This window comes from Sapajus apella, unplaced genomic scaffold, assembly GCF_009761245.1.
Source record: "Sapajus apella isolate SASKATOON/1434 unplaced genomic scaffold, GSC_monkey_1.0 scaffold90, whole genome shotgun sequence".
NCBI classification, from domain to species: domain Eukaryota; kingdom Metazoa; phylum Chordata; class Mammalia; order Primates; family Cebidae; genus Sapajus; species Sapajus apella.
Genome location: NW_022437030.1, coordinates 4,068,453 through 4,088,055, shown reverse-complemented (window position 1 = coordinate 4,088,055; position 19,603 = coordinate 4,068,453). Strand labels below are relative to the sequence as shown.

The 19,603-nt window shown below is 47.0% G+C and overlaps 1 protein-coding gene across 4 annotated transcripts in view; it reads right to left on the bottom strand.

Moving 5' to 3' along the window:
* Positions 1–2,113: 2,113 nt before the first annotated feature.
* The window catches only part of NOD2 (nucleotide binding oligomerization domain containing 2), a 40,046-nt gene continuing 22,556 nt past the window's right edge, over positions 2,114–19,603 (bottom strand). For 3 of the 4 annotated variants that reach the window (XM_032255696.1, XM_032255699.1, XM_032255698.1), the window contains exons 5-12: positions 18,347–18,430; positions 18,058–18,141; positions 15,068–15,151; positions 12,119–12,202; positions 11,449–11,532; positions 9,266–9,349; positions 5,266–5,349; positions 2,114–3,428 (exon numbers count right to left, since the gene is read on the bottom strand). In XM_032255696.1, coding sequence (XP_032111587.1) covers positions 3,356–3,428; positions 5,266–5,349; positions 9,266–9,349; positions 11,449–11,532; positions 12,119–12,202; positions 15,068–15,151; positions 18,058–18,141; positions 18,347–18,430 — 661 coding nt within the window. In that variant the 3' untranslated portion in view covers positions 2,114–3,355. The remainder of the gene's footprint in view (positions 3,429–5,265; positions 5,350–9,265; positions 9,350–11,448; positions 11,533–12,118; positions 12,203–15,067; positions 15,152–18,057; positions 18,142–18,346; positions 18,431–19,603) is intronic. The other variant, XM_032255697.1, reaches the window with a different exon arrangement.

Here is a 19,603-nt window from a genome sequence, read left to right as displayed (position 1 = left end):
CCTGGGGACAGAGCTTACCTGGCATCTCCTCAGACAACCTGCCTTGGACCAACCCAACAGTCTGAAGACTTTTTTTTTCTTTTTGATACAGAGTCTTGCTCTGTTGCCCAGGCTGGAGGGCAGTAGTGTGATCTCGGCTCACTGCAACCTCTGCCTCCCGGGTTCAAGTGGTTCTCCTGCTTCAGCCTCCTGAGTAGTTGGGATTATAGGTACCCACTACCACGCCTGGCTAATTTTTGTATTTTTAGTAGAGACAGAAGTTTCACCATGTCAACCAGCCTGGTCCTGAACTCCTAACCTCAAGTGATCCACCCACCTCGGCCTCACAAAATGCTGGGATTACAGGCATGAGCCACAGTGCCTAGCTGAAGACTTTTTAATGTCTTTTTCAACTGACTTGTTTTCTGCCTGCCTCTCCCTTTACCCTCACCTAGGCATCCTGAGGACCATGTCTGTTTTGTCCAACCACTGGTTGTCCTAATATAACTGGTTAATAAATCATTGCTAAATTTGTTTATTTATTTATGACAGTCTTGCTCTGTTGCCCATGCTGGAGTGCAGTGGCATGATCTCAGCTCACTGCAACCTCCTCCTCCAAGATTCAAGTGATTCCCTTGCCTCAACTTTCCAAGTAGCTGGGATTACAGGTGTGCACTGCCACACCCAGCTAACTTTTTTGTTTTCTTGAGACGGAGTCTCGCACTATCGCCCAGGCTGGAGTGCAATGGTGCAATCTCAGCTCACTGCAACCTCCGCCTTTCAGGTTCGAGCAAGTCTCCTGCCTCAGCCTCCCACGCAGCTGGGATTACAAGTGCCCACCACCACGCCTGGCTAATTTTTTGTATTTTTAGTAGAGATGCAGTTTCACTTTGTTGACCAGGCTGGTCTGGAATTCCGGACCTCGTGATCCACCCGCCTCAGCCTCCCACAGTGCTGGGAATACAAGCGTGAGCCACCTCACCCAGCCTTTTTGTTGTTGTTGTTGTTGTTAGTAGAGACAGGGTTTCGACACGTTGGCCAGGCTGGTCTTGAACTCCTGATCTCAAGTGTTCCACTTGCCTCAGCCTCCCAAAGTACTGGGATTACAGGTGTGAGCCACCATGCCTGGCTTCATTACTGAATGAATTTAAAGATGACAAATTAACAACCCAATACAACGCTATGCAAATGGACTGCTGTGTGTAGCTCCTGAGCAAAAAGAGACCCATCACCAACTTCCTCCTGATCTGCTATATCAAAAACAATGGCCTGGGCAGAACAGGGCACCGACCACAAAGAAAACCCATAGACATGCTCCCACACAGGGCCTGGGGAGATGCCGCACCACCGAGTGAGCCAGACACACACAAAACCTTTGAAGGAAGTAGGACTTCACCTTGGTGGGCAGCCACCGGAGCCCTTGCTCATTCAACGCAGCTAAGTAAGAATTATTTTAACACAAGGCCTGCATGGGAGGCTGCCTGCTGTGGAGAGCTGTACGTAAATCTACACCATCTTGCTCCTGTTAAAGGCTCCTGGAGCCACTTTGAGGGAATCGAGGAAGGCCAAGGGGCTTTTTCACATGTGCTGCAGCCACCTGGGTCAGGAGGCGCCTGGTAGCTGCAAACTTCACAGTAGGTTACACTTTTCTAAACTGAAGCTAAAAATGTTTTGATTGCCTGGCTATATTCTAAGAATTGCCTTAGCCTTAAGGTATACATAATCAAGTTGAAAACATCATTTTCCCCCTTTTGAATTGAAAATTGTGCTTTAAAATTTGACAAGTTTTAGGAATATTTTTATTTATTTATTTTTGAAATGGAATTTTGCTCTTGTTGCCCAGGCTGGAGTGCAATGGTGCAATCTTGGCTCACTGCAACCTCCACCTCCCAGGTTCAAGCAGTTCTCCTGCCTCAGCCTCCCAAGTAGCTGGGATTCCAGGCGTGCACCACCACACCCGACTAATTTTGTATTTTTAGTAGAGACAGGGTTTCTCCATGTTGGTCAAGCTGGTCTCGAACTCCTGACTTCAGGTGATTGGCCCGCCTCGGTCTCCCAAAGTGCTGGGATTATAGGTGTGAGCCGCCACGCCCGGCTGGAATATTTTTAAATGTTTGGTCACAAGGAAGATGGCTGTGTTGACTCAATAGTTTATTTCCCTCTGATTATTGACAGCATAAAGTTCACGGTCATGTTGTCTATAAAAGTATAAACTTGGGACAATAAAACAGTGATGTGTAAATATTAACCCATTTTCACACATCATAATGTTTAAAATAATCATATTTGCACACAAAGGCTTCAACATGCATCATTTTGAATAATCCAGGAAGACATTTGCTTAGAAGGAAGGGCCTGATTTTGCTCCTGGAAGCTTTCAATCCATAACTGTACATCCTAAAGCATTCTGGCACAAATGAAATGGAACTGCCTCTTGTGGGTCTATTTCAGAAGTCTGTTGTCAGAGTTCAGTTCACGGGCATCAACCAGAAGCCTAGTGGGGCCGTTTGAAATTCTGGCCCAGATTAATATTTTAAAGCTGCATTTGGAGCTTTTGAAAGTGGAGCTGTTTCCAAAGGCTTAACTGAGGAGTAATTGATTTCACTGGAAATAAAAGGCCATGTGTGATCCCAGCTGGAGTGTGGTCATATTGTTCTTTCAAACCTGGAATGTCTTGGGGGAACAAATGGCTGGCCTGTGTCCCCTTCCAAAAATGTCTTAAGCACCAGAAAGGGGGGCAGGCTTAGGTGTAGCCCTTCCCACCCTGGGTGCCAGGGTTGCAGGTGCTGTAAGTGAAATATCAAAGCTGAGGTCACTAAATATATTCTGAATTTCAACCTCAGAGGAAGGAGTGTGTGCAGGAGTCCAGGAGGAGGGGAGGAACCCAAGGTGGAGAACGTCCTGCGTGGATGAGCCAAGACATGGGGAAAGTTGCTTCCTGAATTATGTGTTCTGTGTACTCTTCATCAAAGCAGTGGGAAGAGGTCTTCCGTGAGAGTCCAGGTCTCTCCACCAACAGGCACTCTGTTAACAGGCACATCCATGGGCCTCACTGACCCGCATGGGAACCCGGGAGGATCAGCAGGGACCAGCCCAATACCACGGGGAAGGGACTGCCCCTCTTGTACATCCTGGGATTGAATCTTGGGAAGAAGTCAATGGCAAAAATAGGCTTGGGAAAAGTCTATCCTGGAAGGCACTGATGCTCCTTCCTCTGCCAGAATAAAGGTGATCTATGGTGTTCACCGAAAACAAGTTCAGCCTTCGGCAGGACAGGGCTCATTTTGAAGGCTGACAACAGATGTCACTCAGCTTCTGAGGCCCAAACTCACAGCTTGCTAACAAACACACTGAGGTGAACATCTGCCCGGAGACTTCAAAGCAAGAGTCTGGTGTCCCTGCAGCTGAGCATGTCAACCTCCTCTAGAGAGAAAGTATTCCCTCGGAGCCTAAAGGAGATCAAGTGAAGAGAGGTTGGAGTGAGGACGAAATTAGAGCAGGGCTTTCAAACAGAAGCCTCCACTTTCTAAACCCACGCCTGGGATGGGCTGACCCTTTGGCCCAGCTGCAGTGTCTCTTGCAGGGAAGCCGGGGCTGTTTTTACCTTCGGTCAACCAGGGCAGTTCATGAATCATTCTGAACAAGGCTCCATGACTCTGCAGAGAGAGTCCACCACACTGCCCCCAGCCAGCCACAGACTCCCCAAGGCCGGTGATTCTTTTTAAGGCAACAAGAGAATCTGTCAAGAATGCAATGAGCAAACCCTGGTGCCCTCCCAAGTTCCATCAGCAGGCAGGAAATAACATCAGAACCCTTAAAATATCAACCTGATGTTGGCTGGTGCCCAGGACACAGAATGCGACGTTTCTTAGGACTGTGCAATGGTTTCAAAAACAAAGAAACAGAAAACCTACACTCTGCCCAGAACCTGATGACCTCATAGGCTACAGATATGTCACAATCATACAGAAGGAAAAATCTCTCCATCACAGCACAGATATTTGAAGTCATTTTCAAAATGTTTATTTTTTTAAGAGCTGGGATCTAATTCTGTCACCCGTGCAGTGCTGCAATCATGGCTCACTGCAGCCTTGAACTCCTGGCTTCAAGGGATCCTTCCATCCAAGCCTCCTGAGTAGTTAGGAACTATACCGCACCCAGCTGAGTTTTTTATTTTTTAAGAAACGAGGTCTGGTATTGAACATCTGGCCTCAAGTGATCCTCCTGCCTCAGCCTCCCAAAGTGCTGGGATTACAGGCATGAGCTGCCATGCCCGGCAAGGCTTTTGTTTTTAGCTTCATTTGATAATCTGCATTTGCTGCAGCCTCAATATGCTTTTTGAGAGGGAACAAGGCCTGCATATTTAAAGCAGGGGTCACAAGCTTACAGAAATGAATTGCCGAAGGGTTCTGGTCTAAGGCAATAGGCTTGATGGATCTGCAATCAGCCAAAGTGGGTTTGCCCATCTGAGAAGACTCAGCCCTTTTTGTACTCTGGTTAACCACTGGCACCATGAATGGGCATCCAAAGTTCCAACCTCTTTTGAGAAAACCCTCAGATATAGATTTTTAGTAGGAAAATTCCTGGCTTTTAAATATTAATCTCTATCCCAGTGTCTGGAACACACATAGTAACATTCACTTATAGCACACTAGGCCAGGGAAAACCTTTACTTATGGTCTGAGAAATAGATCCCTGGAAACAAGAAGGACAAATCTTTAAAGCTGTGACTCAGCAGAGAGAGTCCACAACACTGGACCCAGCTGCCCAGACTCCCCAAGGCTGGTCATTCTTTTTAAGGCAACAACAGAATCTATCAAGAATGTGATTCTTGCCTTTTTCAAATACATGAAGGACTACGGCTTTAAATATAGAGAATTGGATACACTGTGCAACCTGTTCCTCACCTTTGCAAGCTCCATTCAGAACCACAGAAAATCTGATACAATATCCTTGACCTGTGAAGGCAGATGCAGTTCCCAGGAGGGCAGGAGCTGCCTTTTCATTCTTCAGCCACATCTCCATTCCTACACTATCTCATAGAACAGAGAAGTAGCTGAATACATAGTCAAGGTTTAAAAATGAAACAATTGCTCCCTACTTAAAGATGTAAAGACTTCTTTCTTAGACAGACAACCAGATCCTTCACATGCAGAATCATTCTCACTGAATGTCAGAATCAGAAGGGATCCTTGAAATTCTGCCATTCCTCTCTCCCGTCACCCCATTTTACAGATAGGAAAACTGAGGCTTGGAGAGCTACAATAGGCCTGCCCAGGGCCTTACCAGACTTCCAGGATGGTGTCATTCCTTTCAAGGGCCTGCAGGAGGGCTTCTGCCCCTAGGTAGGTGATGCAGTTGTTGGACAACCTGGAGAAGAAGATAGAATGGTGAGCTTCAAGGATTCTTGGTTTTCCTCTTGAAACTGTCCAGTTAAAGAGACTTTAGGAGTTAGCCAGCCTACTGAAGCCCGTCTGTCCGCTAGACATACCCCACTCATGTCTGAAATTCCCAATGAGCTCAACAACAAAGGCTCAGTAACTTCAGCGAAATGTACCCATCTCTCTTCCATTCACCAGATGAGTTTATCAACTTAAGTAGTCACTCCCTTAGGATACTGGTTAAGTATCTGCATTTTAGTGGTAGACTTCCTGGGTTTAAATCTCATCTACACCACTTCCATTTTGCTCTCAAGCAAATTAGTCCCAATTTCCTCATTGGTAAAATGGGCCTAAAAGAGAGCCCATGTCATTGAGCATAAGAACTGAAATTGTGATGGCCATAAGCAGGCTCCTGTTCACATCTGTCATCCATCTCCTTTTGGTGCAAATCCCTGGCCACTAAGTCAGCCACCAGTGCCCCCATCATCTCCCCACACTCTGCTTGCTGGGAAGACCCTCCACTCTCTGCATACCTAAAACACTTACACAGTACTTGGCATGGTTTGGCTGTGTCCCCACCCAAATCTCATGTTGAATTCCCATGTGTTGTGGGAGGGACCAGGTGGAAGGTGATTGAATCCCATGCTGTCCTAATTATAGTAAATAAGTTCCATGAAATCTGATGGTTTTAAAAAGGGGAGTTTCCCTGCACAAGCTGTTTTCTCTTGTCTGCCACCATGTGAGATGTGCCTTTCAAATTCTGCCATGCTTGTGAGGCCTCCCTAGCCACGTGGAACTGTTAAGTCCAATAAACCTCTTTCTTTCATAAAGTGTCCAGTCTTGGGTATGTCTTTATCATCAGCATGAAAACAGACTAATACTGTACTTAATTGATAGAAAATAACCAATGAGCAGTAGTATTTCCATTTTCAGGAGAGTCTTTGAGGGCACAGAGACAGAGATCAGAGAACATATGAGGTAGCTGGCAACAGGGAGGGGAGATAGGATAGGGCCAGACACAGCAACAAAGTAGTCACATGTTTCCCATGTTGCTCTTCTGCTTATAGCTTTGCCTACCAATAATGTCCACTCCAGGTTTTCCCCCTTTCCCACAATCTTAGTAATGTCTTACAAGCTGACCACAAGGCAACACTAACCATAATAGCCAGTATTTGTTGAGCTTCTATCAGGTTGGTGCAAACATAACTGCAGTTTTTGCATTGTTGAAATTTGCTGTTTGATATTGGAATACATTCTTAAATAAATGTGGTTATGTTATACATCATTTTAATGCACACTTCTTGTTTTATTTTTTTCTAATGACTTACTACTTGCTGCTTATTTTATATTTATTTTAGACTATGGAACTGATGTTAGACAAAAAGCAAATTCAAGCAATTTTCTTCCTCGAGTTCAAAGTGGGTCATAAAGCATCAGAGAGAACTCGCAACATCAACAACCCATTTGGCCCAAGAACTGCTAATGAACGTACAGCACAGTGGTGGTTCAAGAAGTTTTGCAAAGGAGAGGAGAGCCTTCAAGATGAGGAGCATACTGGCCAGCCATCAGAAGTAGACAATTGAGAGCAATCATCAAAGCCAATCTTCTTATAACTCAACATTGATCTTACTTGAGATCTTACAACTAAACGTAATCTTCTTACTTGAGAACTCAACGTCCACCATTTCATGGTCATTCAGCATTTGAAGCAAATTGGAAAGGTGAAGAAGATTGATAAGTAGGTGCCTCAAGAGCTGAGTGAAAATCAATAAAATCGTCATTTTGAAGCCTCGTCTTCTCTTATTCCATGCAACAACAAACCATTTCTTGTTGGATTGTGACGTGTGATGAAAAGTGGATTTCATACACCTGGCATTGATCAGCTCAGTGGTTGGACCAAGAAGAAGCTCCAAAGCACTTTCAAAAGCCAAACTTATGCCAACATAAAGGTCCTGGGCACTGTTTGGTGGTCTGCTGCTGGTTTGATCCACTACAGCTTTCTGAATCCCAGTGAAGCCAAGAAATCTGAGAAGTATGCTCAGCAAGTCAATGAGATACACCAAAAACTGCAAGACATGCAGCCGGCATTGGTCAACAGAAAGGACCCAGTTCTTCTCCACAACACTTGACCACACATCGCACAATTGGACTATGAAGTTTTGCCTCATCCACCATATTCACCTGACCTTTCACCAACTGACTACCACTTCTTCAAGCATCTCGACAACTTTTTGCAGGGAAAATGCTCCCACAATCAGCAGGAAGCAGAAAATACTTTCCAAGAGTTCGTCGAATCCCGAAGCATGAATTTTTATGCTACAGGAATAAACAAACTTATTTCTTATTTGCAAAAAATGTGTTAGTTGTAATGGTTCCTATTTTCATTAATAAAGAAGCACTTTAGTTATAATGATTTAAACTCTTCATAATGATTTAAAATTCATGGTTGCAAACCACAATTACTTTTGCTCCAACCTACAACTTACTTTTGTTACCTACATTCCCTCAGTGAATGCTCACGGCCTATAATGAAGGTCCAGCCATTATCTCCATTTACACTTGAGGCAACTGAGGCACTCATCCAAGGAGAACCAGCTGGTAATGGTGGAGCTAGGGCAAGACCCAGGCTGCCTAGTTCCAGAGCTTGGACTCTTAACCAACTGTCGGCAGAAACTAAGCCTGAAAAAGAAAGATGCAGGTATCTCTCTTTTCAAAAAAAGATATAAGTTCAATTTTTGTGGGGGATGATATAGTTCAGGATGCAGAATAATAAAGCTGATGACAGAGTGCCATGGGACAACCCCAGCCTCATTGCCTGGCATCCACCGGAGTCAAGTGGGGTAAGGCTGTGACAAGGGGGGAAGATAAACTGCCATATCCATACTGGGTTGATAATGGGCCTGGTGTTCCCAAAGGCCCACCCTCAGTGCAAAGCTGGCATCTGGCCCAGACACATATGGGCTTCACCCCAACTTCCCAGCCCACTTCCACCCAAATGATTAGTGGACGTGTTTTCTCCAAATATTTGGAAACTTCCTAGCTTGTGAAAGAAAGCAACACAAACAAGCATCACCAGAGTGGATGGCAGCCTGGCAGCAAAGCTGGCACTCACAGAGGCAGCTGTCTGTCTATCTCTAAAGGAAGTGTTTTCCTAGGGCCACATTTGCCAAGGCAGATGCCACTTTCCTCCAGCAAAAGGAGCCATCTGATGGGGTTCCTGAGGTCTCCTTGAAATAAGAATTTTGGCATCAGCCTCAGAGAGCACCCCGACAAGCCCGTGATGGTCACTAGGTGGGTTCATGTTCAACTCCGCTGTCCATTTCTTTGTGGCACGGGTCTCAAGCCACTGAGTCAGGCACTGGAGGAGGCTACAGTGGTCCCCACCATATCACCTTCCCAGCCACTGCTTGTGGAGAAGACCTGCCACTCTCTGTCTGAGGCCATTCTCCTGACCCCAAAAACATGTTCAGCTGGGTGAGGTTGAGCTGGAAGTGCTGGAGAATCGGTGCCCCATGAGCACACATCAATACAGGAAGGATAGGTGGTTGGTAGATAAATACCAGGACTTCCTTACCCATTGGTTGGGTAGGTGACCAGGTGTGTTCTGCACTGGCTCCAGGAGTGCCCCAGAGTACTGAGCTCCAATTTCACTCAGTGATAACTGGCTTGATAACTACCCTTTCCTGGTATCTTCGCTTCCCCATCTCACTTCACCACTCACCTATCAGCATTGGCTGGGACCATCTCCCAGATAAACAACTTGCACTGGAATCCTTGTCCACCAAGACCAAGGCAGGCCCCCTCGTGTGAATTACCCCAGCTGGGAGCTGCCCAGATCTGATTCAGAAATGCCCCTTCCAAAGGCCAGCAATTATTGTCCTGGCTTCTGCTTATAGGTTCCTTACTTCAGGATTTTCAAACTTGAATTTCTCTTCAGTCCTTCTGCGAGAGAACACACACCTGCATCCTGGAGATGGTTCTCCTCCAGGCTGTGAGAACAAGAAAGAAAATCCAGCTGATACGATAATGTTGATTATGGAAGATGATGTCAATAAAGATTAACTCACATGCCCCCCATACAGGAAATCCAACATCTGAAAACCCAAACTTATGAATAAACAAAGAACAGATAAAGTACTGTGTGGGGATTCTCAATTCCAGGGACATATTTGCAAGAGAATTCACGCCAAGGGCTCCACTATGTAATAAGTTCCCTCATCCCCCAGCTCCACAATATCCATCTTTTCTTTCTTCCTTATTAATGGAGTCTCATTTCATTTGAACAGCCATACCCTTGGTGAAAATACTACATTTCCCACTCTCCATTGCAGCCAGGGTTGGTCAAACAAACATGTGGGTTGGTCAAGTGACATACACGTAGTTGATACATAAGGGGAAGTTGACAGGTGGGGCTTCCAGGAAGGCTTTTTAAAAGAGAGAAACCCAGATGGCTTTCCCAGGTATACAGACTGAATCCTGGAATACAGAAGTAGTGCTGCAGCTGGAGCAGCCATCCTGTGATCATGAGGCAACCAACCATGAGAATAAAGTCACAGGCTAAGGATGATGGAGCAGAAAGAGAATGAGACAGAGCTGAGACCTCTTCTGGCCTCTTGCAGCTACTGTACAAGCCCTACACTGCCTACCTCCAGCTGCCTATACAGGAAAAAATAAACCCTTTCCATGTTTAAACCTCTGTAGACAGAGGTATTCTGTCACCTGCAGCTTCACATAGAGCTAAACTAAATTTGGCCTGAGACCAACTCCACACTTTGAGTTTCTATGTGGCAAACTGCCACCTAACAATATATTCTTATAACAAACAGCTAAGTGTCAGCCAATCACAGCAGCTAGGCTTCAGTCAGTCACAGCCCACCAGCTGATCAGACTGTGTCCATATAAGGCAAATACCTTATCACACCATGTCCAAATATGGCAAATGCCCAGCTGCAACCAATCAAGCTGTTTCTGTACATCACTTCCTTTTCCTGTCCATAGATACTGCTTGCCCCCACCTAGCTGAGTGGAGATCTCCCAGTTCTGAATGCTGCCCAATTCATAAACTGCTATATGCTCAAACCAGCTCTGCTAAATTTAATTTGCCTAAAGTTTTTCTTTTAACAGTAATCATAACTGATGCTCACAATAAGGTTTTCCTCTACTAAGAAATTCCAAGTAGCAAAATCCAATCAGGATAGAATCAATCACACTTTAGTAGAGCTACTAAGCCCTGCCGCAGCCGAGGTCCATCTACAAAATCTGCTTATGGCAATGCCCATATGCTGCAGTGCCTTTCTGCTTCCAGGGAAAATCAAACATGCAGCATTTTATCTCCCTGATATAATCTGAAACTGCCCAGAACATGTCAGAAGACTATACTCGTGGTATCTAAAGGATGGGAAATGTAGAATCTGCTTCAGGTCAATAGCATAAGTACAATTCATGGTTCCTCTTTCAACTATCAAAACTCCATTCCACCTTCCACAGTGACCCCTGACTCTAATACCCAGTGCTCTTGGGAACTCAAATTCACTTTAAAATAATAAAACTTTATTATTAGTGGTAGTCACAGTACGAGTAGTTGTAGCAGCAGCAGCGGCTGTAATAGTGGTAGTAACCCTGCCACTATTCTAACTTAACATTTAAGGAGCATGTAAAAATATGCCAGGCACTATGTTAAGGTCTTCACAGGCACTACCTTATCTAATTCTTGCAAAAATCTTTTATAGTTGGAAGTATTCTTACCCTCATTTTACAGATATGAAACTTGAGATTCTGAAATTGTTATTTAACTTGCCTAAGATCACAGCCTGCTTGATTCCAGAGTCTGTGCTCTTAACATTTATGCCATGTGGAGGCAGTCATCAAATCAGAAAACCAATATTTATTAAATTAAAAAATTAGCATGTACATACCAGGCTCTATAAGCTTCATATCACACAGTACATATAAAGACAAACACGATCAAACAGTGAATCAATCAGTCATCCACCTTTGTCTCCCCACACAACTGTTCCTGTGGATAAGGCCAGGGGATCAACAAAGATTGTGATCCATCTCCCCAGAACAGAGAATTCCCCAAACTCACCAGAGTTCTTCTAGCATGACGTTCTTTGCCAGCATCAGTGCTAAGGCTTGAGCACCCACACTGCCAATGTTGTTCCCCACCAGGCTGGAGATAATCATGGAAAAAAAACATGTCAGAACAGGGAAGAACCTCAGAGATAAGCTAACCTATGGAGGGCAAAATTCATGGCACCCTCCTGGTCTGCTCCATTTTAGACATCACTAATTGATTGCTGTGCTCTTTTCTGTTTTTATCCTTTTAAGACATCACTAATTGATTGCACTGCTTTTTTTTTTTTTTTTTTTTTTTTTTTTTACATTTTTTAGACATCCCTAATTGATTACAGTGCTCTTTAAGCCCAGGTGCAGCTTTAAAATTCTTCTCATTGTGGTGCACTGTGCAGCTACTACCAATGATTGGAATTGGTCCTTAAGATAAAATGTACCTGATCCACCCCAAGATCTTCAAGTTACAGATACTGAATCAAAACCCTGAGAAGACAGGGACATTTCCAAAGTCACCCAGAAAGACTCCAGTGTTCTGTCTGGAAATCCAATGGTCTCTTTTGCTTACTCCATTGCCTAACATTGTGGGGTAGAAATAAAGTTCAAAGACCATCAAAATTGGCCCCAGCTCCTCCCTCTTCATCTGGTCTCCCCATGAAAATTACAGAATAGACTCTGAAGCTTACCTGAGCCACCTCAAGCTCTGGTGATCACTCAAGGCTTCAGCCAGGGCCTGGGCCCCCTGATCACCCACTCTGTTGCCCCAGAACCTGAAAAGGCCAAAAGAATCAACACACAGTGTCAGTGAGTGCCTGATATGTGTTTTGGACATGAACTAACAGTCCTCCTCTCTCTGCAGTCCCAGCCAGAGGGGCAGGACCACTCAATCCCAGAGTGGCCTCACTGGGGCTGCTGGTCTCAGCAAAGTGGACCTGCCTCCATCTTTTGGGCAGGATGGCCAAACTTCACCAAGAGTTTTCATTGGTTTTACATTACAGACTTAGAGAACAGTAGATGCCTACCCAGCCCAAACCTTAAGGACAGGAACTAACTGACAAGAGTAATTTACACTTATGACACTTTTTCTGACACTTAGTTCAGATCTACTTCCCAGTAACTGCCACCCACAAGTCCTTAGCTACCCTCAGTACCTGCCCAGAACAAGTCTAATGTTTCTTCTGCAAGCCAGCTCTCTCTCCTGCTTCTTCCTAACACCGCCAATTCCTTCATGTCAAACTCCCTCAGCTTCTGGGCCATCCTCCTCTGACTCACTGTAGTTCAAAAACATCCCTTTCCAAAAGGTAAAGCCCAACTCATACCTTCTGACTCAGCGATTAGGGACCTACCCTGGACAGGTATGTGCACAAGTTAGCAAGGGGCAGCTGAACTAGGAAGTCCACTGCACTTTCTTTTCTTTTCTTTTTTTTCTTTTTTTGGATGGAGTCTCACTTTGTTGCCCAGGCTGCAGTGTAGTGGCATGATCTCGGCTCACTGCAACCTCCGCCTCCCAGGTTCAAGCGATTCTCCTGCCTCAGCCTCCCAAGTAGCCTGCCACCACCCCTGGCTAATTCTTTTATTTTTAGTAGAGTTGGGGTTTCACTCCATTGGCCAGGCTGGTGGTCTCAAACTCCTGACCTTGTGATCTGCCCACCTCAGCCTCCCAAGGGTTTGGGATTACAGGCATGAGTCACCACGCCCGACTGGCACTTTCATCCACCAGGTGCTTCTTTACTGAGCTCTGGCTATGTGCCAGCACTGCTCTGTGTCCCAGGGATATGGCACTGTAATAGCAAAAAACCTGAGAACAATAGTCTTCAAAAGCTAACCAGTTAAATAGATTATGTAACTGTGCACTCTTTAAAAAATGTGGTCAGGCTGAGAGGCGGCTCACATGTATAATCCTAGCACTTTAGGTGCTCAAGGAGAGAGGAGAGAGGATCACTTGAGTCCAGGAGTTTGAGACCAGCCTGGGCAACACAGTGAGACCCCGTCTCTACAAAACACAAAAATATTGGCCAGGCATGGTGGTGTGTGCCTGTAGTCCCAGCTACTCAGGAGGCTAAGACAGGAGGACCGCTTGAGCTCAGGAGTGCAGGACTACAATGAGCTGTGATTGCAACCACTGTACTCCAGCTGGGGTGACAGAGTGAGACCCTGTCTGTAAATATTAATAAAATAAATAAATAAGTAAGTAAGGAGTCATAACGACCTAAAAAATTTCCTATAATATACTGTGAAGCAAAAAATAAAATAAAATAAAATTTAAAAAGGCAAGCAAGTTACAGAACACTTTGTATCAAAAGACAGTGTTTGAAGGTTTTAGCACAGTGCCTGGACCAGACAGGTAGCCTAATAAATATGTGTTGAAAGAGGTAGATATCCCCAATGTGGCAGATGTGACTTCAAGTAAAAGAGAGCTCAGTGGGGCTGTGGCCTCCTTTATTCCAGACTCTGTTGCTACTAATGCAGTGTGAAAAAGACGCTGATGTCTAGAGCCACAAAGTTCCATTCGTGGCTCAAACTGAGCTTGGGGGCCGGGCACCGTGGCTCCTGCCTGTAAACCCAGCACTTTGGGAGGCCAAGGCTGGCGGATCACCTGAGGTCAGAATTTCAAGACCAACCTGGCCAACATGGCGAAAACCTGTCTCTACTAAAAAATACAAAAATCAGTTGGGCATGGTGGTGGGTGCCTGTAATCCCAGCTACTTGGGAAGCTGAGGCAGGAGAATTGCTTGAACCATGGAGGTAGAGGTTGCAGTGAGCCAAGATCGCGCCATTGCACTCCAGCCTGGGTGACAGAGTGAGACTCTGTCTCAAAACAAAAACAAAAACAAAAAAACACAACTTGGCAGCAACTTGCCTCCCTGTGAAATGGGCTGGAACACCTAAGCCCTAAGGTTATTCTCTCTTCCTACAGGCCCAGGTTCTCAAGCCCTCAGTTCTCGTCAAATGGACCCCAGTTTACTGTAGGGCAGGACAGGATAGGAGAGCGGCTGCTGGGAACAGCATGGGTGCAAGCCTGGGTGCCTAGCAAAGAGAGGAAGCCTGCCCTGGGGCTGCCGTCTGGGGTACTCCCCTCCCTGGCAGGCCCTAGCATGGTCCTACAGGGAGCAAGAGCTCTGAGCGACCTAGCACAGCCCCTCCCATCCTGGGTGCCTTCCTATTCTTCCCCATTTCCTTCTCTTTCTTAGGTCAGGGGTCCTCACTCATGGCTGCACATCCCCTGGGAAGCTCTTCAAAACTCCTGATACCTGGGCCCTTCACCTAGATATTTGCATTTCATCAGTCTGGGGTGGGGGGAGAGGGCACCTGGCAATAGTGTTTAGAAGCTCCCAAGTGGTTTTAATATGCAGCCAATGTACAGCCCTAGCACACCCTGAGGACCAGAGGGCTTCCTGTCACCAGCTCATGGGCAATGCCCTCCCCCAACCCCAACATCCCAAACATCCTGTTTGTCACGCATACAGCAAATGTCAAGGCAGCAGTCAAGAGCCGCCCACTCTCTCCCTGGCTCATCCTCCCCACTGGAGCTGTACTGCCCCCAGGCCTCCTGGCTGAAGAGTTTCACCTGCCCCTAAATCCTCAAAAGTCCCAAGCCCCTCCATGCAGGTCCCTCTTCCTGGAATCCAACCTACCCCAGGAACTGCAAGGAGGTGTTGCCTCGGAGCCCCTCGGCCAGCACTCGGGCTCCCGCAGCGGTGATGTGGTTATTCCCCAGCCTGGAAGGGAAGACAGAGGAGGCTGGGGGAACACAGCGGCAACCAGATGAGGAGGGCTGGCCGTCTGCGTCCTGGCAGAAAGAAAGCTTTGAGGACCTGCGCAAGAGGCAGCAGCCATAGCAGGTGCCCTCGCTGCTCAGTCCAGTTTACTCAGCGGCTCCCATGACTGCGTTTTCCCCCCGCAAAGGGAAAGTGATGGCAGCACACCATTTTGCACAGCAGCATGACAGCTCCGGGCAGGAGCCACAGTAGGGAGTTGTCCTGGGAGGTGGTTTCCCCAGGACAGCAAGGGTGACTCAGCTTTCACACCTTTCCCTGCGGTCTCAGCCACTCTTGATCCAGACCCCACTGTGCCCTCTGCAGCCTTCCCAGATCTGCTGTTGCTTCACGTAGGTTTTACCTGTTGCACAAGAGCCTTGGGCAGGTCCACGTGGCTGGGGGAGAGGAGGGGAGCCCGCTGAGCCTTCCAGGAGGGAAGGGGGGAGGGAAGGCCAAGGCTAGGGGTCAGGGAAGATTGCAGCAAGGAAGCCTCCTGCTACAAGCAAATCCAGACACCTCGAAATGCTTCAGAGAAGCCCCAGAGCTCACCTGAACCCCAGGCTTCCTGGGGTAACAATAGGCTTTCATCCTTTCAAGGAACTTCAAGCCACTCAGCTCACAACAATCCTATACGGCTGATATTATTGCACCCTTGGAGAAGGGTGTGGCAGGTAGGAGAACTCGCCTTTCAGGTCTCCAGCCTCAGCTCCCTGGAGGTAGCCAAGGGCCTCAGCTGCTGTGCTCCAATATCTAATGTCCTGGTGTGGCACCAAGGCTGCTTGCCAGCCCCTGCCTGAGACACCAGGCTCCCCCGCCAGATGTACTTGGCTCAAGAACTCTTCATCAACCTTGCCCAAATGTCTTAGGACTGCCCTGAAGTCCAAGGTTCCCCGTCTTAACCTTCCTTCGTTCCCTCTCTCCTTCACTCAGGGACACACCCCCCAGGCTCCCCCAGCTCCCTTCTCCACTTCCCCTCATAGGAATTTTCCCCGATAAATGTGTGGCACATCAGATCCCTGCTTGGAGGACTGGACTCACATAAGGAGAAACAAGCTGAGTGCTTGTGTGATTTACCCAGCATCTTGCAGCCACTCGTTTACTATATAAAGCCCCTGCCAGACGGTGCAGTCCTTCATGTGGATTAATTCTCTTGCTCATCACTACAGCCAGTGAGGTAGCCATGGTTATTACCCCCATTCTACAGAAGAGGAAAGGGAGGCACACAGACATTGGGCTGACCTGAGGTCATGCAGCTAATGAGGGTTGAAACCTCAGGCAGTCTGACTCCAGAGCTCCTGCTCTGAATTACAATGATATACGGTAGTCCCCCGCCCCCTGCTTATCCGCAGCTTCATCTTCTATGGTTTCAGTTATCTGAAATCAACTGCATTCCAAAAATATTATATGGAAAATTCTAGGGATAAACAATTCATACATTTTAAATTGCATGCTATTCTGATGACGCACCATCCAGCTCCATCCCGCTCAGGACGTGAATCAGCCCCCTGTCCAGCGTATCCACACTCTGTATGCTCCCACTAAGTAGTCAACATTATCTGCTCCTGATGGCCAACGACTGACCTCACAGGGCTCAAAGATTCAGGATCTCCGGGAGCAGATGATTCTCCTCCTGACGTGTGGTCAGGTCAACAGCAGCCCAGCGCAAGTTCGCAGTGCCACGCCACCCACCTCATTTCCTTCCGTCACACAGGCACTTTACCTCCCACATCTTCCCAAGAAGAAGAAGGGTGAGTAGAGTACAAGAAGGTATTTTGAGAGAGACGGAGAGAGACCACATTCACATAGTTTTTATTATAGTATATTGCTATAACTGTTCTATTATGAGTTGCTGTTACTTTCTTACTGTGTCTAATTTGTAAATGACACTTTATCGCAGGTGTGTAGGTATAGGAAAAAGCATGGTATGTGTAGGGCTTGGTCCTCTCCTTGGTTTCAGGCATCCACTGGGGCCTTAGAATGTCTCTCCTGCACATAACAGAGGACTACTGTGTTGGCCACAAATAGCCTCCATTTGTGAAACTAGCACCCTTCTCGGGGATGGGTCAGCCACATCTGGCCACAGCCTATTCCAGGCTTGTGAGTCTGACAGAGTCCTTTGTACAAATATACAGATTGGCACCTGTGGTCCTGATCTCAGTAGCCCTCGCCGAGACTGAGCTATGTGGCCAGCCATTTTAAGATGGCAGCTTCCATCCACAAATCCAGCCCACGAGGTAAAAGAATAGAGGGAAGCAATTTTTAACTTGTCTTCTTTTACTACCTCGCAAATCACAGGAGGCAAGAATATCCAGGAAAGAGAGAGAGAGAGAGAGCCAGGCCAACCCAGGGGCCAGCTAGAGGGGCAATTTAACAGTACCAGGTAGGAGAGAGAGACTCCAGTTGAAACTGGGAGACACTGGAGCAGCAGAAATGCAGACCCAGATGACACTGCAAACCTTGCATGCTCTGAATGGGGAAAGGACCTTCTGGGAGTGCTGCCACAGCTGGGGTGGCAAGTAACTGTGTATGCCTTCCCCAGTGAGACAAGCTGAACATGCATTATGGAACTCAGTCACCCCAGAGAGCTGTGACACTCTTAGACACAGAAAAGGAAAGGGGACTAGAAAACCATTTTTGCCCTATGGGTTAAAGGTCAAAAGACAGGAAGCCCTCAGCAGGGCTAGTCCAGAGTTTACAGGGGAGATGATGGCATTAGAGAGAACCCCTGCTCAAAATGACACACTGCCCCTACATTCAATCAGGAGGTCAGCAGCCAGTGTGGGCAGCGCCAGCCGAAGACCAGACCAGACTGACTCAGCTGTGGGGCAAAAAAGAGTTTCCAGGGAATAAGGAAAACTTGGGCTCACCTCAATGCCAAGAAGTTCTGCTTGCATGCAAGGAGCTTAGCCATGGAGTGTGCACAGCCATCAGTCAATTTGTTGTTGAACAGACTGTTCAGGGACACAGAAGCAAAGCACATTGGACAGGGAGCACCCAACCCCAGGGTTGCCCTTCCCCTCTGGGCAGGAATTACCTGCAACCCCATCATGCAAACAGCCCCTGCCCCAGCCCATCACTCACAGCTACCCAGGCTGCATGACCTGGGGTGAGACCAAGGGACTTGGGGCCCAATGTCCGCAGCCCAGGCTGACTTACGCTAACTTCTGCAATGGCTCGCAGTGAAGAGCATGTTCAATGAGCTTGCAGATGCCTCGGTCTGAGATATTGTTATCGCGTAAACTAAAAGAGACAAGACAAATACATTTGAAAACGGAGCTGGAAAGACAAGAAAAAAAAATCTACAAATCTACAAAAAATCTACAAAAAAGACTTTCATTCATCCCTGAAGTGCCAGCATCTGTGCTTCCAGGAAACCCTGCAAAAATGGAGCACCCCAGAAAAGTGGAGACCCCAAGGTCCCTGGCAGGGTGGGTGACATGGTATGGTGCACTATGACAGAGACAGTCCAGGATGTAGGGCCCAGATCCACCACTAAAGAACCCTGGAATCCTAAGGAAATCACAGAGCTAATTGGAAGCAATGTTTCCATCTCTGCAAAAGGAACATGATAATCACAGCAGCCTCACAAAGGGGACGATGGTGGAAAGGAGCTGATATATAGGAAAGGTACAGCCTTAGCTAGACAGGCTACCCCTGGAAAAATTTACCATCATCTAAGCCAGCAGACGGTAGACCAGCTGGATGAGACCGGCCACAAATTTTGGAAACAGGCAGGCAGGCTGTGGCTAGTGCCCAGTCCTTAACCCCAGTGATACCACTCCCGCAGGCCAGTCCCTGCCCAGCAAGCCTGGCCTGCCACTCCTCTTGGGGCACCATTCCCAAAACTCACCTGATCACAAGTTCATCTGAAAGCTTCCCTAAAATACAGATTCTCTCAGAGCTGGTGATCCAGTATGTGTGGGGTGGGGCCCAGGGATCTGTATATTTTAACAACTGTGCACGTGATTCTTTACCTTCAGGCAAACCTGGGAGGCCCTGACTGAATGATTAACAGCTCAGGCTCTGGAGCGCCTCAGCTGGATATTGTGATCCTGATCAGCCACTTCCTAGTTATCTGTTGGTGTCTTCATCTGTGGTAATGGTATTATCAGCCTCACCAGGCTGTATATATAAAGCCTCGTGAGCACCTGGTACATGGTAAAAGTAACCTAGAATCGTGATCGCTAGCCCTGGTCCCTATCCTTAGCACTGCCCAATTTAATCCTCAAGACAAGCCAGTGAAGTGGGTACCATTATTTTGTGCATTTGTGAGAAAGAAACTGAGGCACAGACAAGTGAAGTGACTTTGCCAAGGATGCACAGCACATAAAGGCTTTGAGCCCAGGCAACTTGGCTCCAAACCCCACTCCTATCCCTGACATGGTGCAGCTTCCCCCTTAGGGCCTCTTATGG